This window comes from Cimex lectularius, unplaced genomic scaffold (genome assembly GCF_000648675.2).
Source record: "Cimex lectularius strain Harlan isolate CLEC.00 unplaced genomic scaffold, Clec_2.1 scaffold67, whole genome shotgun sequence".
Classification (NCBI taxonomy): domain Eukaryota; kingdom Metazoa; phylum Arthropoda; class Insecta; order Hemiptera; family Cimicidae; genus Cimex; species Cimex lectularius.
The window spans coordinates 1,229,127-1,254,549 of record NW_019392738.1 but is presented as its reverse complement, the minus strand read 5'-3'; the positions used below and the strand labels follow the sequence as shown (position 1 = coordinate 1,254,549).

The following is a 25,423-nucleotide window of genomic DNA, read 5'->3' as shown; positions in this document are numbered from 1 at the left end:
TCTCCTGTTGGTCAACTTGTAGTTCGGACATGATTTTTCTTGTCTGTCAGGGTCATTTCGGTTTCTCGTCATCTTCAGTGTTACGTATGTGCGAGTGTAATAAACTTAACATATTGGTTTAGAATTCAGTCAGGCCGAAAGCTTACCTAGATGCGTTTTTTTTTTTTTTTTTTTTTTTGCCACACCCTAAATTACAATCTTACTTATGTACATATTATTCAGTCAGTTAGGGTGATCAAGTACTCAATATTCCTCCATTACCTTTTACATCTACACTGCCCATACCGACCACCCGGTTTTTGCACGAAAAATGGCCAAATTTGGAAATGAATATTTTCTCAGCCTTTTAAGTCACAGACCTACGCTAGGTCCCAGAGATTTGTTTTTTAAATGTTTTCTTTCTTCAGTCATTCATCAGTAAAAATTCTGGAAGGAGTCAAATTTTGCACTTTTTACAAACGCTTCAAATTGAGCTGTGGAGCCAGGAAATCTTTTTTTGGAGCGGCGCCCTTCAGCGATCGATAGTTAATTTTAATAAACTTTAAATTGGCCACCGTCCACTTAGCCCGATTTCTCAAACGTTTTCGAGTTATTCGAGATTTTCTGGAGGAAAAAACATGGTTTTTACGTGCTCATGGAAATTATCGAAAATGCATAAATATTTGGATTTACTGATGATTGACCGAAGCTAGGAACAGGTTTAAAAAACCATCTTGTTCAGCGTAAAATTTTCTTTAAAAAATGGGACCTAACCAACGTCTGTGACTTAAAAGGCTGAAAAAATATGCATTTTCAAATTTGGTCTTTTTTCCGTACAAAAACCAAGTGGACGGTTTTTTTATGGCTAGTGTATTGTACAAGGTGTCCTTTTCAGACAGCCCAGCTGAATTCATCTTGAACCAATGATGCTATAAAAAAATACGTGTTTAATTATTCAGAAATCGTGAGATGCGGTCTGGTGTGATGTAGGTTTCAGAAAAACATTTTCTTTATCGTGCCAACGTTTCGATCTTTATTGAGATCATCTTCAGGGCTCAAAGTTTTTGTCTTCTGTGTAATTGTGCCATTCTTGCATGTCGTGTTGAGAGTGAATTATCGATTAACGGTCACTAATCACCACACATTTCTACGTGTTTAATATTTTTTAGTCCAGTTTCAAATTTTGACCTATTTGGAGAAAAATTCTAAAGGGTACCTCAGGCCCTTTGAAGTTGAACCTTCACTGTCAAAAATGTATTATGCTGGCTGCCATGAGGTCCATAACCTTAAAACCAAAACGTTTGTACAATAGTTTTCATGTTAATCGTTTTCTTCATCCTTGGAAAGCCCTGATGATGGCACTATTAGGTGTCGAAAGCTCGGTGAACCCAGGATTTAGTCTTCTTTTGTCCAATGACCTCTACGAAGATTATAACCCTACACAGTGGATATCGTGTACAACAACACCGGATAGAACGTACATCCGGTTAAAGCATACAAAATCTCCGGCATCGTGAAATGGTACAGGAAAAATTACATTAACAACGTTTACAACTAATTAAGGTTTTTAGTTGAGATAAAAAAGTCAATGGCACGAGCGGGATTCGAACCCACGATCTTCGGCTTGAAACGCCGCTGCTCTACCACTTGAGCTATCGTGACCTCGATCCACTCGGACACCAACTTCCCATCAAAACCGCACCTTTTGAATTTTCCCTACTTTTTGCCATTTTTCAAATGTCGTGTAATCGGATTGGATTCTCGACGACAAATGAAATGGCCACGGAGAGGCAAAAAGGAGGGAAAACTCAAAAGGTGCGGTTGAGATGGGAAGTTGGTGTCCGAGTGGATCGAGGTCACGATAGCACAAGTGGTAGAGCAGCGGCGTATCAAGCCGAAGATCGTGGGTTCGAATCCCGCTTGTGCCATTAACTTTTTTATCTCAACTAAAAACCTTAATTAATTGTAATATATTAATTGGTCAAGCGGACCACGAAATTAGAGAATTTAACGTTTACAACGTACACACCTTAAGAATTTACACTTTTCTGGGTCCCGGTGGGCAGAAATATCGGTTACAGCGTAGAACGTACGCAAATTCTGGCTCTGGGTCGTTAGTCACCTAGACTTCGGCACTGTTTATGTAAGATATGAGGTTCAGTAAAGAACTATTGCCAACTGCTTCCGAACTGCTGGCCTGATGACTTCCACTGATAAACCGTTTTCTTCAGAGTTTGACGATATATACTCGGAGCTGAGACAGTCGCCCCATCGATGAGTCCTTGAGGTGGGCATCGATATCGTGACATTTGAGGAGTTGTCAGATGAAGCTTCAATCCAGAACAACCAGTTTGTCGAAAGCAACGTCCAAACCGGAAACAAAAGATGAAGAGGGCGAATTCGGCAAAATTTCTTCAACTGCTGAAGCGTAGCGTGCTCGACGCCCAGGGCATACATACACACCGAGACCTCTCAGGCCATTAGAGAAGCGTTTTGAGAAGGACTTTTGTACAGAATATAACAATAAATCGCAGAAGAAAATCCCTGAATTCTTTACAAATATAGAAAATATGTAAAATTATCATAATATACCGTACCTAAACGAAAGAATGTGTTTTGAAGGAATTTTGTATGCACTAAAGGAGATCTTTGTTTCATTCTGGATTATTATCCTTATACATACAATACATCTTCCGTCTATCGTGATGATCTTCCTGTCTGATGATGCACCAGGTCGTTTACGATCTTTTGGTCTTACAGGCGCTTTTCGGTTTCTCGTCATCTTCAGCGACTTAACCTTACAATAAACTTAACATATTGATTTAATAGTCTTTCAGACCGAAGGCTGGATGTGAAAGTTCTGTTTGTTACGGTATTTTTACTAGTTAGAATAGTTATTATTTATCAATCACGCTTGTAATGTTGAAATAGACCAACCACTTTTTCTTTATCAAAAATATTGGAAGGGTTTTGGGTTTTTCAACAATTGGAAAAGTATAGCCAAGGGTAACCAAGTGGTTCACAGCATCATAGCTTCGTCTAGACTTCTAACAAATAAATTAATTTATTTTTACCGAAATAATGTAAGAAGTACTCAGTTTCTAAATTTCTTGAGAGAGGATTGAACAACTTTACCTGATGATGTTCATATATATATGACTCCAGCTTGAAAAGAGCTATTTGCACCCTTAAACCAGGCAGTCCGAACATGAAATAACCTACATTTCCTACGTAGGGGCCCATGGGATTTTTTGATTGTTTTAATTCGTTAATTTTCAACATTTTCTTATTTTAAAAAAAACCCACAAAATTCAATAAAGAAAACATTTTTTACAAATAAAACTCAAAATTATGTGTTTTTTCCAAACTGTAAAATATCTATTATTTTTTGTCCAATGTAAAATAGGATTGCGGCGTTGATTTTAGGGTAAAAACCCTTTAAAATGATGTTTCGGAAGGCGTAAGGTTTTATTTGCAATTTTAAAGTTGTTCTGGTCCAGAAATACCCTGTATTTTTTTAATAGGTAGAAATATTCAATTGAACTGAAAAATATTAAACACATAATTATTCAGAAATCGTGAGATGCGGTCTGGTGTGATTTTTTATCGTGCCACCGTTTCGATCTTTATTGAGATCATCTTCAGGGCCTGGGATTTATAAACATTGTTCACATATAACAATTACATTTTGGATGTGGAAAAGTGAGAGGTTAGGTTGAGGGCACACGATAAAGAATCCTACATCACACCAGACCGCATCTCACGATTTCTGAATAATTATCGATTACCACATTAAAGACATATTTTATTTATTTGTCTATTTGTATAATGTTATATATTTAAGAGAAATTCAGCCGGCCCATCTAGAAAAACCCCTATATAATATAATAATATATGTGTGGTGATTAGTGACCGTTAATCGATTTTTATTTAGAAATCGTGAGATGCGGTCTGGTGTGATGTAGGATTCTTTGTCGTGTGCCCTCAACCTAACCTCTCACTTTTCCTCATCCAAAATGTAATTGTTATATGTAAACAATGTTTGTAAATCCCAGACCCTGAAGATGATCTCAATAAAGATCGAAACGTTGGCACGATAAAAAATCACACCAGACCGCATCTCACGATTGCTAAAAAATATAATAATATATTGATCGTCGGTATTTTTTTAATTTTAACTGGTATGGTGTGAAAAATTGAAATATATGAACTGGTATGTATAATAGTCAGTATAATACTTGTAAATACTTATAAATACTTGTATGTAATGAGGGTTTGTGATGGTTTTCATTGGCCCTAAATGATCTTATGTTTTTTTTCGTCTTGCCTGTCTGATATCGCATTCACGTGTTATGACATATATGCAATTTTTGCGAAATGGTGAGCTCGGTTAACCCAGCATTTAGTCTTTTTTTTCACCTAGTGACCTATACGAAGTTTGGAACCCTGTATAGATTATCTGCAGGTCGATCAACGAACATGATATCCACTGTATTTGTATGTCTAGCTCTAATGTATCTAAATGTTGGCTATTGTACGGAGAAGTCAGACTCACCACTGAATCAGAGAAATTTATTCTTGCCTGCCAGGCCAAAGTATATTTATTAAAGCTGTTTTTCACTTATATCCTTGAGACTAAGTCGATAGATATTTTTTTGCGTTTTATTCTTGCACGAATATTTCTGACGTGATGTGAGTCATAGAAAAATGTAGTTTATATTGCTAAAACATCTCTAGATGTTTTGAAATCATCAAGGTCAATTAAAATCGCTACAGAATATCATTCATTGGCATGATCATTAAACAAAGCCATCATGAATCATCTTGGGAAGGAAGATTCGGAATCAGCTTGAGCCTCGGATTTTGGATCGTGTCATCGGTCGTCGCTTCCTCGCTCGTACTCGATCTCGTAAAAGAAGGCCGTGACATTGAGTCACTGTGACTTTAAAAGAACCGAAAAAAAGAAGACATTTGAGCTGGAATCGTTCGGAAACTGCCGTTGTCGCCAAGGTCTCACCGCAAGTGCGACATTTCCCAAACTATAAAATCGATTATTCCCTCCTCCGGTTAATATTTTCACCGTGGTAGTTTTCAAAACTCCTTGAAAAAGGAGGGGGGGTTGGAAAGTGAAAATAAACAATTTCAGGGTACGTTCCGGGTTAGCAGGACTCGGTATATTTTTTGTACCCTTGGCCCTACGGGTAAAAGTCCTTCACAATGGATACCGTTGCATACCACGTTATGTTTTCCATACAGTCATTAGAAATTCTCATTTAGGGCGACTTAAAAATAAACTCTATTTTAAAACAATTTTCTCTTCTCATAATGTTCAAATTTAAAAATATTAATTCACCTCTTCTTCACTATGTGTTGTTGATTTATTTTAAGTTGTTTTTAAGATTTAGAACTTACAAAAATTCCATCAAATCCATTTATTGAAGATATCGATTTGGGCACTGATACATTGTTAATCTATTTTTCATTAGTTTTCACCCAAATTTAAAATTCAAAAAAAAAAAAGAATAAAGCATTACCATTTCTAATTCAAAACAAAATTTTACCTTTTATAAAAAAACTTGAATGTTCAGATCGCATGTTTATATTTTGCTCAATGTATCCAGTGACACAAAAATAATCATAGTAATATTTTTTTTTAATGCTCGAACTAAGTAATATACAAAGACAATTATAAAATACTTTAAATTTTAAAAAAGTCTTAAGAATAAACACATCCTGAAAACATAAAATAACATTTTACAATTATATAACAACTAAAAAAAATAACAAACAAAAGATAAAAATTAAATTGATAAAACAGTAATACAGTACATGGGAATTATGTCGAAGATTTAACGGAAAAGTTAATAAAAGCATCTAAAAAAATTAAACAACTTTCTTTCAATTAATTCACTACTTTCGTGGTCCGCTAGACCAATTAATACATGACAATTAATTAAGGTTTTTAGTTGAGATGAAAAAAAGCTAATGGCACGAGAGGGATTCGAACCCACGACCATCGGCTAGATACGCCGCTGCTCTACCACTTGAACTATCGTGACCTCGATCCACTCGGACATCAACTCCCCATCTCAACCCCACCTTCAATTTTCAATTTGTGATCGAGTTGGATTCAATTAATTTCAATTTGTCGTCGAGAATCCAAACCGATTACACGACATTTGAAAAATGGCAAAAGGAGGGAAAATTCATAAGGTGGGGTTGAGATGGGGGAGTTGATGTCCGAGTGGATCGACCTCACGTTAGCTCAGGTGGTAGAGCAGCGGCGTATCTAGCCGAAGGTCGTGGGTTCGAATCCCTCTCGTGCCATTAGCTTTTTTTCATCTCAACTAAAAACCTTAATTAATTTTCTTTCAATTAATTATTCTTTTTATGTAAGGTCTCGGTTGGGATGAAAAAGTTAGTGTCACGAGAGGGATTCGAACCCACGACCTTCGGCCTAATACGCCGCTGCTTTAATCACTCGAGCTACCGTCGGTTCGAATCCCGCTCGTGACACAAACTTTTTCATCTCAACCAAGACCTACGTAAAAAGGATAATTAATTGAAATAATTATTCTCAACACATCTACACTGAAAACAAACACTTTGAGCTACCTAGGCCGAAATACATCAGCCTGGTTCCCCGCGCATTCCCTAGATAGAGATGGCCACTCTATCTCTCAGAGTATTGAGGCTCCCCTAGCGTAGAATCTTCCGGATCCGCTCCGGCCGCGGTTTCGTTTAAAGTGGAATTGCTAACCACCCCCTAGAGGACACTGCCTACGGTAAAAGCCGTCAGTCGAGTACATTACGTACACCTGCGTGCACAGCGCACTCGAGTAGGCGCAACCGATTCACTAGCCATTTCCATCCGCCACTTCTTGTGCATTCGAGTGGGTCAGCGTAGTCTGAACGCCCTCAACGCTTACGCTTCGAGGTCCGATCCTTCGTATCTCGTGAGGCCGGGTGAATAACGATGGTCATACGCAAGTCCCGTGCGTAGGTCACAGATAGAAGAACAGCCTCTTCTCTAAGAACCCGCAGGGGCCTCACCACGACCAACTACGGGTCCATTCCCAGTGTAACATGGCTGAAACTTGGAATATTTCTGTTACCCCATAGTACAGATGGTGATGCACCCTCCCCCGTCTATGCAGAAAGATTCTGGTACTCTAACCCCGTCTGATAAAGCACTCGCCGCCCCCTACCGACCCGGAGGCCGACACGAGTACAGCTTGTGCTTTAGAGAGGTTGCCACGCCCTCAGGGCTGCACCATTATTTTGCGCCTGGACACCCCCCCTTGTAACCAAGAGTTGGGGGAGGTCGCAAAGAAGAATGAAGGAACCCGGATTGAGAAAGGGAAGTGAACGAGAACACGAGGTGCACCTTTTCAGGGTCTCGAGCCTTGTCCACACTGTACCACCCGTTTCTTGTACAGAAGAAGGTATATAGAGAAAAATTGCTAGATGTGTCTCACATAATAGAAGTTTATGCCTTGGCTCCTTACAGAGAGCGTGGAGGCAAGCCGCCGAATTTAAAAATGGCTCTCGGGATAAAGAGTTTCTGGGTACCGTATTTTGTTTGAGGCGTGTATTTATTAGCGTGAGTGGTGACTGACTGATGATGTAACGTTACCATCGCCCTTCGATCCTGTGTCTAATCAGAATGAGTGCAATGACCATAGGTGTGAATGTATTTATAGAAGGTTTGGGGTGTGATTGTAGATTGTAAAACTGCAACGCATTTAGTCTTCGGATCTCGAGTGCTAGCTTCAGAGCGTCTATCCGTTTTTGAGCCATCACTATACCAATTCAGAGGTATTGCTTTGTCCCACTTTTCCCTTTCTGGTACGAGTACCTTGTATTTGGAGGAGTTATATTTTGGAGTAGTGGCATCGATTGGCATGCCTAGTATGGTGGTAATATGTATCTCCTTCCTCCATTTTCATTGTTCGTTTACAGGGCAGATGGTTGTCCATTTATGAGAGCCCTGGCTTTTCCTTGGATTAGAATATGGAGCGGTGTAAGGCACACTCCAAGGCCGCAGTTGGCGTCGTACTCAGCTCCAGTCACACTGAGTATTTTTATATCAAATACTTCATTAAATATTCCTCAGAAATTAACTGATGTAAGTAACAACTTGATTTTGAAGATCTCATAAATCACTTTCATATTGAATTTTAACGCATATCATTCTCTAATCGATATGATTTTTCATGTTGTCACAGTGAAATTTTCAATAGGATCAACCATTATACTGATTTCGCCTCCCTTTCTAAATCGATGATGTCCAATAATTTTTAATGGAACACCATGCGAAAAGGGTGGTAATTAAGCACGACGTGCCTGGTTTCGCCCCATTTAAAACTAGATTTTCTACATGTCGATTTTCTTTTTTAAAAAATTATAAATAGTAAGAGGTTAAAGGCCTTAAAAAGATACCGTAAGTTGAGGAGACAATAGCTATTCGTATCTGAATATCGCGTAGGTTCAAGGTTCCTTTATACTTCGTAATTTAACAACGATGAAAATTTTTTATTTTTTTATTACGTAAAGAAAGGTTACACTTCTAATTAATAATAGTCCAATACAGGATCTGCGATCTAGTTGATATTTTAATTATATAATCTTTCTTTTAAGCCCGGTGTATTTTCTATATAATTAATCTAAGAATTATACCTTATGTGTGAAAACCCTTCACTTCTGCTGTGAGTTAGATCACTGAATAAAAATATTTTCAACCTAAATCAGCTTTTCGCTGTGCAAACAAAACATCGTTAACTATTGGTACCAATATAACAATTATTTCTATCAAATTCGAGCTTTCATTGAAAAAATCGTCCTCCCTAAAAGATTTTACAGTTTTCTCCAAAATATTTTATCATGTTGAAACGATTTTTTTTTTAATTTATAGAACAATAATAGACAAACAATAGTAGCAAGCAATGTTGGAAAAACATTAGCTAGGAACTTAGAAATAAATTTTATTTGTACAATTTTGTCACAACTTGTTGCAAAAATTAAGATTTTTTAATCACATAACTACGAGCTCGTACTAAGGAAAATATAAATAAAAAGATCCGTCGTAATACAAAAATAAATTTTGAAAAAATTATACCTAAAAATGGCAAATTGTGCCTTTCCTTTAAATAATAAATGACTTTTCGTGCCGACAAAAAGTAAAGAATCTCCTGAGAAAGAAATGCATTTAAAAATTACATTCTATCGAGTAGAAATGGGTTAAAAAATTAATAAGATCAAATGCAGAGAAAGGTTGCTTGATGTGTCACACATAATAGAGATGCCTTGGCTCCGTACAGAGAGCGTGCAGGCATGCCGCCGGATTTAAGAATGGTTCTCGGACACGGTAGCGACTTTCAGGGTCACTTCCGCTTTTTGGAAGAATTGGAATTTTTTATTGTATATAATCTTCAAAATATGTGTTTTGTGTTTCTGTGTTTTGTATGAATGAGTGTATTTATTAGAGTGAATGGGAAGGGGCTGTTGATGGAATAGCAACCCCATCGCCCCCAATTAGATTAGTTTGTTATTGTATGCAACTTGATGGAGGAATATTGAGTACTTGAGTTATAAAAAAAATAGGACCAAAATCAGTTCTACCCCTTTAAAGAAGTGTGTGTAAATTGAAAATTAAGTTCTACAGCTGAATATTAAACGACAGGGCTAAAGTAAGACTTCGTCAAAATTAGTAAATTGATTTAAGTGCAATAAAATTAAATATTACGTCTAGAATTAAATAAAACAGTTAATAAATAATGTAAATATCGTTTTATAGAAATAAACTTCGTGCAAAGTTAAAAAACGAAACTTTCATTTTCCATTTTGTCAAGAGTTCTGTTTATAGCCACACACAGAGAGATAATAATAAAATTAATAGATAAATGACGATAAATCTGGAATGTTCGTAAAGCGGAAAGGATAAGGTGAAAGGAGAGAGGTAGATAGAGAGAGAAAGGGAGAGAGAGAGTGAGATGGAGAGTAAGAGAGCCATTTAAATAAAAAGAGATATTATAGGAGAAAAGTAAGGAAAAGGGCGATAGGGATATAGTGGGAGAAGGTTGAAAAAAGAAATAGAGGGGAAGGGAACGCGAGAGAGAGAGAGTGAAAGAGAGGGTGTTGGTTAGGGAAAGGCGGAGGAGGGATTAAAGAGAGTGAGGGAGAGAGAGAACGATGTGAATAAAAAGAAATAGAATAAAAGATAAAAACAAAGGAGAGATAGAACAATGTAAATAAAGAGTAAATAAAAAATAATAGAAAGAGCGACAGAGAGAGAGGACAGTGTGTTGAGAAAAAATAAAAAAGAGAGAGAGACAACGAGAGAGAGCGTGAGAGATTGAGTGATAGAGCAATGTAAATAAAAAGAGCTAAACTAAGAGAAACAAGAAAAAATTAGGGAGAGAGAGCAATTGAGAAAGGAAGACGGAAGGTTGGAAAAAGAGAAAAAGAGAGAGCGTGAGGGAGAGAGAGTGAGTGAGAGAGTAACAGAGCCATTTAAATAAAAAGAGGTATTATAAGAGGAAAATAAGGGAAAGAGCGACAGGGATATAGTGGGAGAAGATTGAAAAAAGAGATAGAGGGAAAGGGAGAGAGAGAGGGAGAAAGATAGATAGATAGAGAGAGAGAGAGAGAGAGAGAGAGAGAGAGAGAGAAATATAAATAAAAACAACTAGACTAAGCGAAAACAAGAAAAAAATAAGGGAGACAGAACAAAAGAGAGAGGAAGACAGAGGGTTGAAAAAAGAGAATGAAACAGAGGGAGAGAATGACTGAAGTGAATTAGATGGAGAGAAAATAATTTCAAAGAAAAATATACTAGCTTGCACAAAATCATGGATGATTTGATACATAAAGTACTGACGTAGAAAAACATAACAGAGAGATAGAAAGAAGAGAAAAATGCACAACATTAAGACAGTACGAGTGAAAAGAAAACAGAGAGGAGACCGAAAAAAATAATAGGGGGAGTGAGAGAAAGAGATAAAATAAATATAGCATATTTGCTTGTTCATGTATGTGTATGTTTTTTACTGTTCATTAGTTTAAAAAATGCTGGTTCTTCTTTCAAAACACACAACAACTATGCACAATAACACTACCACAAATGAAAAACTATTTGGTTTTTATGATAATATATCTTACACTTTTTACTTTCACTCTCTCTCCTATCTATTTCTAAATATTTTGTCTATTTCTTATTGTATATCTCAATAATTTGTCTATTCATTTTTTTTTGTTTTTTTACATTTCAATACTTTGCCTTTGTATTGAATTATTTATAGTTTATGCTAGCTAGCATAATTTCCTTTTAAATTACTCTCTCTCTCTCTCTCTCTCTCTCTCTCTCTCTCTTTCTTTCTTTTTCTTTCTTTCTCTCTTTCCCTTTCTCTCTCTCCCTTTCTCTCTCCCTTTCTCTCTCCCTTTCTCTCTCTCTCCCCCTTTCTCTCTCTCTCCCTTTCTCTCTCTCTCTCTCTCTCTCTCTCTCTCTCTCTCTCTCTGTATATCTATTTANCTCTCTCTCTCTCTCTCTCTCTCTCTCTCTCTCTCTCTCTCTCTCTCTCTCTCTCTCTCTCTTGCTTTCTCTCTTTCTCTCTTTCTCTCTCTCTTGCATTCTTTCTCTCTCTCTCTCTCTCTCTCTCTCTCTCTCTCTTCATTTCTCTCTTTCTTTCTCTCTATCTCTCTCTCTCTCTTAGTCGATATCACATCCCTTGACATCCCAACTCCCATGCCAAATAAGTGTTTTTATAAGTGGGCAATATGCCTATTACTGCTTATATTTTTTTTATAACAGCTATACACCATGGTTTTTGTACTCGTGCACATTACATACAATTTTGTATTTTTATCTGGTGAAAATGCCGAATAATGATACTTTCTTCATATCCCGCCTTTGTCGAAATATTGTGTAAGTTATCCAACAACAAGTTCGAGTAAAAGTAATAACCAAAACCAGGAATTAATTAAAATTATGCACATAGAAAGTGCATGGCTAGTTATGAAAAAGAGAAAAAAAGTTGATATTAAAGAAGGAAAAAACTGGTCTGGATATATGTCTGGAGGGAAAGCCGTCGCTGTGTCCCTTTTTACAATTGCAAGGAAATAGAAAGTACTCGGGCCGACTGCTTCTTGATGGCATTCAATTCTCTTTTTTTTTCTTTCTCTCGTTTGGACGAACTCGCAGGACGTAAGTTATGAGGATGAAGCAAGGGTTATAAATTTATCCTTTTATCAAATGTACGAATTAGGTAAAAGATAGCAGCTTGAAAATTTGTTGTTTTAGATCTATTTTTAATCAATTAATTAATCTTTATGTAAGGTATTGGTTGAACGAAAAAGGTAGTGTCACGAGCGGGATTCGTACCCAAGACCTTCGGCTGATTCCGATTGGATCGAAGTCACGATAGCTCAAGTGGTAGAGCAGCGGCGTATTTAGCCGAAGGTTGTTCGAATCCCGCTCGTGACACTAACTTTTTCATTTCAACCAATACCTTACGAAAAGATTAATTAATTGAAAAAAGTTATTTGGTCAAGCGGACCAAGAAATATAATGGATCTATTTTTAATTTTACGATCAGGAAATGAAAACTTATCTGCTTTTTTATTATTTTTGGCATCTCATATAGGCAGATTTAAAAAAAAACAAAAAACAGCAAAGGAGTAAGTATGATCACGTTTTTGCTTATGATAATTATTTTTTTTAATATATATTTAAAAATTTTGTTATAAAATTGCCTTTAGGTTCATTTGTATTACACAAATCGACAAAAAAAATACACGTTAATCCGCCCATATAACTAATTTTTATTCAGGTGAAAGCCATTTAGAAAAATGCATCGAGCGAAATGGAATCTCATACATAAACGATTTTGTTATCGTGCTATTAGTGAAATTTAATATCGTGTTAATTATTAATTATCTAACTCTCGAAAGGAACGGGCCGAGATAACATTATTTTTTATTATCACTTTCTAATTGATCATCATAACAGTTGACTCACGAAATGCAAAATGAAATTTGCGTTTAAATTGAAATTGTACTTGCGGTTTGTATCAGACCATTTTTTGTTGAATTTAATCGTTTTCAAATTAAATGGGTGGACTGTAGAAATTGATACGCCTGTATATAGTGTAAAGGGGAGGTCCAAGCGTGCTCCCTTGTGGGACGACAGCTTTGTCTAAGGGCCCTGTTGAAATCTAAGTCGAAATCAGGAACGATTTTAGCTTTATGTTGTAGGACTTACGATAACTTCGTTATATTTTGTGCTAAGCAAAGATTTGAACCACGAAGGTTTTTTTTAACACTAGGAAACCTGATGACCTCACTCGGACATTCGTTGTTTCTTTAAAATCAGTTGTTACCTATCCATTTTAAACTTTAGTTCCATTTTAAGAATAGGAACAGAAATGTATGCCTTGTGGAACTCAAAGCTACTGTTATGATTTAGCTTTTTTACCCAAGATCTTTATTTTGAAAACTTTTTGGTTTAATTTTTTTTCTGAGCATTGCAACTTTGCGACCTAAATCGACCGCTTATCTATCAAAGCGATAATTTCTCCTCGAGGATTACTATTCTGTTTAGACCATAACGCCTCTTTCTCCGTTATTAAGAGGCCAGTTGATTGTTTAATTGCCCCTGTTGCACGAACCCTTTTTTTTTCACCGTTCCGCCGAGGTCTACTTTTACAGCACTGTTTTTCCAGCTGTGGCGTGGAAAATTGGTTACGTAATCCGGTATTCGAACTGAACCCTGTCCCACATTTCCAAGAATGCGTAATCTAAGGACGCCGCAGGATACGGTGGTGTTAAAAAAAATCGCCGTGTCCGCAGCCGTCTTTGTCCTTGGGTCTTGTTTCTTATTTACGCCATCATCAGTTGATTATACCTCGCGTAGAATTGTTTGTTGTACGAATATTAATATTGATTCATGAAACTCTAACCCAACTAACGTAGGTAATTTTTTTAGTTAATCTTTCATAACCTATCTCTCATAGTTAATATTTCGAATCTTAACATTACCATGATTAATGTTTTGGAACGCACAGTTATATTGACATTAATGAAAAGAGGAAATTTATTTCCAGCGTGTTAATGCCGTTGAAGTATCGTGACTGTTCGCTTTGGCAATATCTTGAAATGCTGAGTAATTCAACCACATGTAAGACACGAAGAAAACACAACTATAAACCCCCTTGTCACCCTGACGTTCTCCAAAAAAAAGTGAACAACTGAAAATTCATGATTTCAAAAGCTTTGTGAGACCGAACGAGCAAAAACATGAATTTGTAAAAACCTCTATGTACCGTTCTTATCGGTCATGGTTGGCAAAAAGACTATAGTAGTTCTTACAAGGTATTGGGAGTAGGTGTGAAGGATATAAGCAGGGCGAGGCAAAAATCGTCTTTCACATCTACGATTTTCTTGTACCAAACAACAACTTTTGAACATAAGGTTTAGTTCAAAATTGGAACAGGAGCAAGTGTATAACTTCAAAGTGAGCTTTTAAAATCTAACTTTATGTTACTGCTTACAGTTGATAGAACCCCTTGAGCATCAGGTCTGGGATACAAACAGGCCAAGTTGATAAGACATTTCTAAAATGTTCATTAGTCGAGCACAACATATGTAGAAGCTTTTAGCGTTGTTAACGGTTATTTACATTGATCAATTCAAAATGCAATAGAGCATAACGTTTAGTGTCGATAGTCTGGTCTATAAGCAGGGATAAGACATTGACTCTTTAAAATTGTACGATTTTTCCTTATTTATTCACATTGCCACCAAATGCAATGTGTAAGCTTTTATCATATCTTTATAAGCCAATTAAGAGGTTGTGATAAGATTTGACCAATAAGCAGGGAGATGCAAGACAAGACAAATTTTATTTTTAATATGTTTCCTGGTCCCTTCAAAAAATTATCAAACGCAATGCGTGATATAACTTCACAACCCTATACTTGAAGCATTTAATTGTGATTAATAAATGAATATTGGGTCTTTAAGCAGGGAGAGGCGTAGGTACAGACTCGTTTCAATTTGTTTACAATTCCTTCAAACAGACATTAAACGAATTGCTTGAGCTTTTATCCTAATCGCTCTTTTGAAGCCAATTGTTGATTGTTAAGATGGATCCGGTCAATAAACAGGGAGAGGCAAGAGATTAACTCTTTTCATTAGCTTTCAGCTTATCTACCAATCGATTTTTGCAAACCTCTTTTTAAGCTAATTAGTTTTCATGTGTCGAAAGAAAGTGCATCTGGTCTATAAGCAGGGAGAGGCAAGTTATTGTCTCTTTTCATTTTAAGATTTTTCCGAATTCTTAACAACACCACCAAACCCGTGAGTTTTAATTACTTCTTTGTGAATATATTTTTAAACCAATTAATCTGATTGTGATTAGCCGTCTGGTCAATAAACAGGAAGAAGGCATACAATGACCCTTCAAAAAACCATCAAACGCAATGCGTGCGTTTTTATCCTAATCGATCTTTGCAAACCACTTTTTAAGCTAATAAGTCTTGATGTGACTTTAGTGACTGGGAGATTTTTGGTGGCCTTGACAAGGGCCAGTGTTGTTTGTAAGCGTAGCGTTGAGACGGTGTACCGAGGCCGGGACCGAGTGTGTGTGCCTGTTAGATAGAGCAGTTGGCTGAGGATGGAGGGACGTGAGTCGGCTGATTCTACATCGGTTGAAAGGACTATGGTGCAGCAGTTGGCCTAGTGCAGCGGTTTGCCTATTGTCAAGTCGGCTATGTTGAGAAGGCGAGTTCGAGGCTAACGCTGAGAGTTCCCATCGTCATAGGTGCTTCATTAGCGTCATAAGCGAGAACTCGTCGGGTTGACGAGTCTGCTGTCGTTGTCGATTAGTGAGAGCTCTTCGGGTAAACGAGTCTGGAGGTATGGTGAGACCTCGTCGGGTTGACGAATCTGGAGGTATGGTGAGACCTCGTCGGGTTGACGAGTCTGCAGGTATGGTGAGACCTCTTCGGGTAGACGAGTCTGGAGGTATGGTGAGACCTCGTCGGGTTGACGAGTCTGGAGGTATGGTGAGACCTCTTCGGGTTGAAGAATCTGGAAGTATGGTGGGACCTCGTCGGGTTGACGAGTTTGGAGGTATGGTGAGACCTCATCGGGTTGACGAGTCTGGAGTTATGGTGAGACCTCGTCGGGTTGAAGAATCTGGAAGTATGGTGGGACCTCGTCGGGTTGACGAGTCTGGAGGAATGGTGAGACCTCGTCATGTTGACGAGTCTGAAGCCAGTGGGGCAGTGCCCCTGCTTGTATACGCTCTGCTTTGATTCGCTGCAGAGTGGAGGGCGAGACCATTCCAGAACCAGTAGTGACACCTGACGGGTACCGAGGTAACCGCAGGTTCCCACTACATGACGAAAGAAAATACATCTAGGGCAGGGAGAGGCAAGTACTATCTCCTTCCATTTTATAATTTTTCCTGATTTCTTCAAAGAACGCCAAACTCAATGCGTTAGCTTTTATCCGAATCGATTTTGTAAACCTCCATTTGGCCCTCCTTTGATGCGGCCAATAAAACATCAAGCCTATAAGTAGGGAGAGGCAAGTTACTGTCTCCTTTCATTTCAAGATTTTTCCGAATTCTTTCAAATTATCACCAAACGGAATCTTTGATCCATCGAATTATGCCAGAGATGGATGTTTGGTTGTAAGCAGGGAGAGGCAAAGAACTGGCTCTTTTTATTTTTTAATCCCATTCAGCTTGTTACAATAATCTAGTCTGTAGAGCCATGATAATCAAGTCTTTCTTTGATCTCCGACAATTCATACAAAGATATAAAGGCTGCAATAATGAATGTTTTGGGTCGATCTAGCAAACGAGTCGACTGATTTATGAGATTTCTTCAAAAGACCGTTGGTATTTTGATTACGGCTATCTCCCATCAAATTCTACCAGGGCTGAAAAGATTTCTTGCTCTATCGAGAAAGTGGCGGTATTTTACTTTCTTAAATTTCAGGAACGGATTCAACGGAAGTCTGGTGTCACATGAAACTGGAGATCTAGTCGCAACAGTCACTTGTCAAATATTTTTATTCGCGATTTTTGTTCAAATTTGGAAATTTGGAAAAAACGAGGCATTTTACTTTCACAAATCATAGTTTTTTTTATGCGAAAAAATACAAATCAGACTGTTTAAATTGTAAGTTAAGGACTTTTGTCCATTATTTAATTTATGACAGAGGAATGAAAGGAAAAGAGTAAAACATTTAAGTGAATGCACGTGTCAACTGTTTCGTTTCAAGGGGCAATTTGAGTCACATAAAATTTTAGGACCCAATTTAAAACACTTTATTTTTTAATAAAAAGCTAAACACATTTAACGAGTTGAGTTATTTATTCTTGTTTTCTCGATGTAAGTTGGGCATTAGTCTTCAAAAAAAACGTGAGGCTGTGTTAATTTCAGTTTAATAGCAGTCCACGTTGTATTGAAATTGCTTCCTCCTTTTCAATTGGATCTTCAGCCGCCTCGAGAAATTATTTCTCTCCTTCAGCCGGTGGAAATAATTCGAAAGAAAATTCCTCATTCTGAAATGGCCCTGTCCCTTGAATTATTTCAGCGAATTATATGAATTGTGGAGTTTTTGTCTATTTCCTGGTTGGAAGACGTTCTCCCTTTCAAGTACTCGCGGGATTAAAATAATTACTTCGTAATACAAAGTTCTACCTTTTTGATTTGCATTGAACCGAGAAGAATCTCCAAGTTCGATTTTTTTATCATATTTTCAAAATATTTTTTTTTTTTTACATAGTAAGCTCATCAGGACGGGTATTACGTGAGTTTTTAATCGGAGTGAAAGTTGTAAAGGTCGAGACAAACCGCCAATTGATACAATGGTCGTAAATAAAATTATTTTGTTCCTGTGGTGCCATTTCCTTTCTTTTATGACTAATAAAGGAGCTTTAGATTTCTTACAAAAAAAGACTAAATAATAAAGAAAAAAGATAATTTTACAACTTAATATCGCACTTAAAAGTCTTGAACTGGAAAGGTTAAGTGAAGAACTTTAAAGGTTTTTTATCGAAGAACTTTTTAATTCCGCCATGCCAATAAAAGTAAAAATACTCAAGTGACATATAAGATTTTGTACATTTCTACTCATAGCATTTAATTTTCCAATACTACTTTGGTAAAACTTTGTTTGCCCCACGTATTCTTGACGAAACCAAGAAAACCACGTCCGGCCTATAAGCAGGGAGAGGCAAGTTACTTTCTTCTTTCATTTTCAAAATTTTCCCAAATTCTTTCAAAGTACGATCAAATACGATGTGTGAGCTTCCTTATCTATTTTTAAAAACCTGTGTTTGGCTTACGTATTCTTGATGTGACCAACAAAACATCAGGCCTATAAGCAGGGAGAGGCAAGTTACTTTCTCCTTTCATTTTTAAGATTTACCGAATTTTTTGCAATGATCACTAATAGAAAAAACAAATGGTGTAGTGAGTGTGTTGCTCAATTTTTTTTAAATAGTTCCTACTCACAGGAGTGACTTAATGTGAGTAGGAACTATCGTTTTATAAAGATTGATTACTAATATGTAAGTGATCTTTGTTGATCCATCGGATTATACCATTTGTAGATGGCGCAATGTCTGGTATATAAGCAGGGAGAGGCAAGGAGCAGATGTAAAGGCTGAGACAAAGGACCAATTGACTCAATGGTCATAAATAAAATTATTTTGTTTCTTGGGGCCATTTCCTTTCTTTTATGACTAATACAAAGAACTTTCGATTGCTTACAAAAACAGACTAGGTAATAAAAACGAGAATGATATACAATTTTTTACAACTTAATATTGCACTTGGAAGTCTTAAGTCGAAAGGTTAAATGAGGAACTTTAAAGGTTTTGAATTCTGCCATGCCAATAAAAGTAAAAATCTTCAAGTGACATATAAAATTTTGTACATTTCTGACTTGTATCATGGTATTTAATATTCCAATCCTATAATATTTTTGTAAACCTCTGTTCAGCCCATTTATTCTTGATGTAACCAAGAAAACAACATCAGGCCTATAAGCAGGGAGAGCAAGTTACTTTCTCCCATTTTTAAGATTGTTCCAAATTCTTTCAAAGTATGATCAAATGGGATGTGTGAGCATTTATTCTAATCAATTTTTATAAACCTGTGTTTGGCATTTGAAGTGACAAAGAAAACAACAGGCCTTTAAGCATGGAGAGGCAAGTTAGTTTCTCCTTTTTAATATTATTCCAAATTCTTTCTAAGTACCACAAGCGCAATGCGTGAGCTTTTATCAGAATCGATCTCTGTAAACTCTTTCTAAGCTATTTAGCCTTGATGGGTCCAAGAAAACAGCATTGGGCCTATAAGCAGGGAGAGGCAAGTTACTTTCTCCTTTCATTTTTAATATTATTCCAAATTCTTTCCAAGTACCACCAAGCGCAATGCATGAGCTTTTATCAGAATCGATCTCTGTAAACTTTTTCTAAGCTAATTAGCCTTGATGGGACCAAGAAAACAGCAATGGGTCTATAAGCAGGGAGAGGCAAGTTGCTTTCTCCTTTCATTTTTTAAGATTTTGGAAATTTTTTCAGTGTTACCAAACTCAATGTGTAAGCGTTTATCCAAATCAATTTTTGTAAACATCTGTTTGGCCTACTTATTTATTATTGATGTGACCATGAAAACAACTAAGCCTATAAGCAGGGAGAGGCAATTACTGTTTTGATTCATTCTTAAGATTTTCCAACTTCTTTTCAAAGTATCATCAAACTCAATGTAAGAGATCACTCAGAATATCAATTTGACCCAGATTATACCATAGGTAGATGGTACATATATGTCACATATCCTGATATATATAAGGAGCAGTTCTAAAGGTCGAGACAAAATGCCAAAACGATCACTTTTCCAAAATATTCCGCCCTCATCCTGACATAGTGAACACAGAGAAACCATAGAAAAAGAACTCCAACCATTACCTCTTTCCCTTCCACCAAAAGCTTTTCATCCTTCTGAGGTCCAGCATATTATTAAATACCTTCCCAAAAAGAAAGCTCTTGGATATGACCTTACAACAGCTCAAATACTTAGATTCCTCAAAAAAAATGTATTCATCTTCCTCGGATGGAATAATACTGTCCTATGAACTATTCATTTTTCCTTAGTATGGAAGTTTTCCATTATAAAGATGACACAAAAGCCACATCAGCCTAACCAACAAAACCTCTTACCTATTAACCTAGGAAAGATTTGAGGAGCTCTTTCTCAAAGCCATCCTTCCCATCCTAGAAGAATAAAATATTATCCCATTTCCCCAGTTTTGCTTCCCAAAACACCCCCCCCCCAATCAAGTAATGCCATTGTAATGTGCAATCTCTTCCTCTCTTGAGCTGAAGTAGTACTGCTTTGGTGCTTTACTTGATGTGGCTTAAGCCTTTGCTAGGGTCACTTTCATAGATGACACTGCTACAAAATCAAAAATAATAAACATGTGTTTCCAATTATACAATCCATAATGACCTTAACACACCTTTTGTGAAAGATGTCATAAAATCCCAGTGCAGAAGATTGCACAAATCCCTTTCTTTACACCCCAATCCCTTAACATTCCATAAGTGGCATCGTGACCTGTTCATCACTGAGACCCACCCCAGTCTAGAAGGGTCATCACTGATGATTCTTTGCTTCTTTTTTTTAATTACTAAATTTTGTTTTAAAATATTTTTACATTTGAACAAATGAACAATTTTACTTGTACTATATATTCAAATAAATACTGTTGTAAAAGGAAAAAGACAAAGATACAAGTAAAATAGTAATAAAATTGTAACCAATAAACCCATATTTTGTCAAATTATTTACTGTCAACCATACAATAAAACATTCTTCTTGATATAATTACACTTTTACAATTTTAACATGATCAGCTTAAGGACCCTAGATCTTCTGCCCCTTTTACTAATTTGAAATATTTTAATTTAACAATAACCAATTTGTTTTTTATTTTTTCCAGGCGTATTGGAACTACTTGGCTGTGGACGAAGATATTGCGTCGTGAGAGGTGGACAGTTGGAGATATACCCAGGGGTCGTGCCTGGTGGTCATCCAACTTGGAGAATCCCACTCACCACTATGAATCTTCTGCCAGCTCCTGGACCCCATCTTGCTTTCACACTCACGAGGCATAACGACAATCTTCCTACTGTGACATTCAGCGTAAAGCCCTTTCTTTCTAGATTCAGCTTTTATCCTAGTTTGAAGTCTCGTACTGAAATCGCCCTTGTTTCAGGTCGATAACAGCAACGAATATGAAAGATGGGTGAAGGCGATTGCCGCTGAACTTATGCGACAGACACCCCTGGAAAGGGTGAGGTTTCTCGATATACTTGGAATAACAGGGTCGCTGAGAAGAGCCCAGAGTGCTGACAACTTGGCCCGTGCCGTCAAGCCAGACATCCAGAGGCACAGGTTTACAAAACGGTCCACGGACCTCCCAGATGTTGTCAGGGATTTACCTCCTTGCTACAGAAAATCTAGGTACATTTCAGACAATCTATATCAATCTTATCATCAATCAAGCCCTCCAGAAGCCCCCCTTCCAGATTTTAGCAGCCTGTGACGGTTTGATAAAAAATAATTTATACTTTTTTTAATGGCCTTATGAGCTTGCATTTTAGCCAGAGTACAATTCCGTTGATTATTTCATTGTTGGGGGAAGGGTTGTGTGAAAAAAATGGCCAGAGGCGATGGTGATAATCGAACCGACAACCTCAGGGTTTATGAGCCAAGTGTCTATCATGCTGACCATTTGACTCTCATGGTCCCAAGTTAAGATTTTCAACTCTTGCAATATTTTTATTGAGACTATGTAGTTTTACTTATATTTGATTGTTACACAAGATAAGGTTTTTTAATGCAGTTGCTTACTTATTTTATCTTACTAGAGATCTGTCGGTAGTGATGCTTAAATGCTTGGTATTTTGATTCTGTTTCTTATTCAATGCAAAAGGTTGCCGAATATTCTTGCTGTCTTGTGCTTCTGTTTTGCCATAAATGAAGGCTGCTAAACCAAAACCAAAACATTGTAAGTGCCTTGTGCAACCTGCAACTTGTGATAAATGGAAAATAGCCATAGACTCTAGTCCAATTGAGCAATTAAAAGCTGCTGAGAAAAAATTGTAATTTTCCCACCGCCAAGCGGAGATTGCTCAGATATGCTGACTTTCATGGTCAAGCCCCACATCATAAACGTTTAACAAGTACTTCACAGAAACCACCTGCAAGTTCTAATGCATGGACACACTTTTCTATCCTGTGATCAGGACTTCACAATCATTGAAAAAACTAAATGAGGCAAAAAACCAGTGGTACCTAGAATCCTGGTTAAAAATAATTGCTCATGCTACCAGAAACATCTTTTCTTAGTGGTCAACAACACCAATTTCTTTGGATGAATGGAAGTAGCAGACCAACTTTTGGTTACAAAAAAATGAGTATTTCCAAGGAAACCATGACAAAAGTACCAAAGAAAACTTTGGTGTCATTGGTGTAAAAAAATTCTATTCCTCGTTGAGTCAATGGTCTGTAATGTCCTGTACACAAGAAAACTATGTGTAGAGTGTCAAGAGGAAAATTCTTGAGCAAAGAAATGCAAAAAAAGTCATCCTTTTTTTTTAATTATTATTATATTTATTCTACATGCTTCATACATACATGTAATACAATAACCATAAATATAAAATATATAAAATGTATATATTGGGATATCGATTCATATTAAGGCGAAAAGACAATTACTGAAACTGTTAAATAATAATAAATAACGTTAATAAGTAGAAACTAATTAAAAACTAAATAAACAAATAACATAACATTTAACTAAATTACATTAAAAACTATTGCTATAATGAATGTGTCAAAATGGTCATAATATTCTCTCTTCATGAGCTCCTCATCAGGTGGCCACTTCTTGTCTTGCAGTAGGCACTTTCGTATCCAAACAATACGCAGTGGTTCTATTAGTGGGCACTCATATATTAGGTGCTTAATGCTTTGTTCTACTGGGAAATTAGGCAGGCATGAGCATGATGAAGATTCTCTTAGATGAAAGCGAAAAAATAGTTGTGTGGGCCGTGTTCGGTTAAGATGTGGGTTAGTGGTTTGTTGGATGTGTGGAATCTATCGGCAACTTTGGGAAACTTTCTTATGTGCCTTCCATTATTTGTACTTGACCAAGCATTTTCCCATTTTTCCAGTCTCTCTTCGAAAAGTTTATTTATAATTGATGACTTTGGAAGTTTGGTGTATGCCAAAAAAACTCTCGTCAATAGATGCTAATTTGGCCAGTCTGTCAGCTTCTTCATTTCCCTCTATTCCGCAATGGGCCTTAACCCAGCCTAGTTGTACATTAACATTCTGTTTGACTAGAGTTTGAATAATTTTCCTTATTTGCTCAGGCAAAAAGCCATGATTATTATAATTAATAATTGATTCTAAGGACACTTGACTGTCACTTAAACTGATAAATTTGGCAATATTCCCTTCTGATTTTTTATTCATAGCCCATTGCAAGCTCTTCAGAATGGCCAAAATTTCGGCTTGATTATTAGAACATGCCTGATGCAGTCTGTATTTTTTTTTCATAAATTTTTGAACCATTTTGGAAACAAACAAAAGCAAAAGTCATCCCCTTGTTGAAGAAAAAGAAAAAGGAAATTACATCCATGATGCCATATTTGCCAAAGGCTGAAACAAAGTTTTATCTTATTTCATTGGTGGTGGAATGAACTTAGCTTTTTCATTTGCAAGATTCCTGACTTGAAACCTCAATTTTTTTAAGTGCAACTTTCATGGCACTTATAACATTTTGTATTTTTTGTAATTTACACTTAATTAAGGTTTCTAGTTGAGATAAAAAAGTCAATGGCACGAGCGGGATTCGAACCCACGATCTTCGGCTAGATATGCCGCTGCTCTACCACTTGAGCTATCGTGACCTCGATCCACTCAAACACCAACTTCCTCATTTCAACCCCACCTTTTAATTTCCTTCTTTGTGATGAGGAAGTTGGTGTCCGAGTGGATCGAAGTCACGATAGCTCAAGTGGTAGAGCAGCGGTGTATGAAGCCAAAGATCGTGGGTTTCAATCCCACTCGTGCCATTGACTTTTTTTATCTCAACTAAAAACCTTAATTAAGGTTATATTAGTGAATTAATATTAATATATTAATTGGTCAAGCAGACCATGAAATTAGTGAATTTTTTGTAAATTTAAAATTGCTTATTGCTTATAGAAATATTTTTTCTAACCAAGAAACCTATCACTTTTATGCATTTGACTGGGAAACTTCAATTTTTAAATATAAGTTTACAAAAAAAAAATAGAATTACTGTATTAGATTGAATATTGCCTGTACTAAATATAGCTGGACTAGGTTTACAAAATGCCCCCTTGAGGAATCTTATAGTTTTTTCTTGTGTGTTAATAAGCATGTTCAATTTGGATCAAGAATGGGAAAATATGTTTATTTGTTGAATCAATTTGTTAATCTGCTTTATGCTATTCTTTGTCCAAAGACTTTCATGTAAGATCCTAGAATATTAAGACAATCATAATATTATTGTCTTTCTTTAATAATTTATATTTTATAATTGCAATATTTTCAGATCGAGGAGGCGAGAATTGAGAAACAGCAAAATAATATTGAGCCGGGTTCAAAGTATGGAGACCCTCGATGCCCTTTCCAGCTCTGAGAACGAAATGAACGAACTTCTCGACCGATGCCAACGGACAGACGAATACGTCCCGGTCAAAGAAAAGAGGATACTTTTCGAAACCTTGTGCAAAGGAAGGTGCGAATCACCGTACCGGCCTCTGGAGATGGGAAGGGCCCATTCTCTCCACGACCTGAGTACTCCCATAAGGAGCAGAGAAAATTGCGTCCCTGTCAAAGAGATATGTCGACTTTTCGAACAGAAGTCCCATCCATCGAGGACGAGTGAAAGGGAATATCATTCCTACACTCCACAGTAAGTAAAAAAAAATTCAACCATTTGATTTTTTTTAATAATCTTCTCTTGTAGGACCGAAACTGTGGACGATTTAATAAAAAGCACAAATGCTGACGAAGAAAGAGCCAGGAAGCAATTTAGGATTGCCGATGTCAAAATAAGGCATCACAGTAATGTCCGATAGATTGTAAAATAAGTCAGTTTTATATATCAAAACAATTATAAAACATGTATCAAAGGAAGATTTTTATTTACCATCTAGTTTTGTATTAATGTACATAACACTACCAGACTGATTATATTTTTAGTTGTTTATAATTTGTAAATTTTGTATTTATTTTAACACCGGCTTATCAATAAATGTAATAAAAACTCAAGTGTACATATTATTTTACCAGGAATGTAATTTTTTTTAAATTATAAT

The 25,423-nt window shown here is 36.6% G+C and overlaps 1 protein-coding gene and 1 non-coding gene across 2 annotated transcripts in view; one reads left to right on the top strand and one right to left on the bottom strand.

Moving 5' to 3' along the window:
* Window positions 1-25,370, top strand: part of LOC106670265 — an 89,684-nt gene extending 64,314 nt beyond the window's left edge. Inside the window, exons 2-5 of the mRNA XM_014400447.2 lie at window positions 21,001-21,203; window positions 21,277-21,524; window positions 24,655-25,017; window positions 25,072-25,370. Of these exons, the coding sequence (XP_014255933.1) occupies window positions 21,001-21,203; window positions 21,277-21,524; window positions 24,655-25,017; window positions 25,072-25,183 (926 nt within the window). The 3' untranslated portion in view covers window positions 25,184-25,370. The remainder of the gene's footprint in view (window positions 1-21,000; window positions 21,204-21,276; window positions 21,525-24,654; window positions 25,018-25,071) is intronic.
* Trnae-uuc lies at window positions 1,569-1,641 on the bottom strand. Its single transcript has one exon. It is a non-coding gene; the product is annotated as a tRNA-Glu (tRNA).
* Window positions 25,371-25,423: the final 53 nt, after the last annotated feature.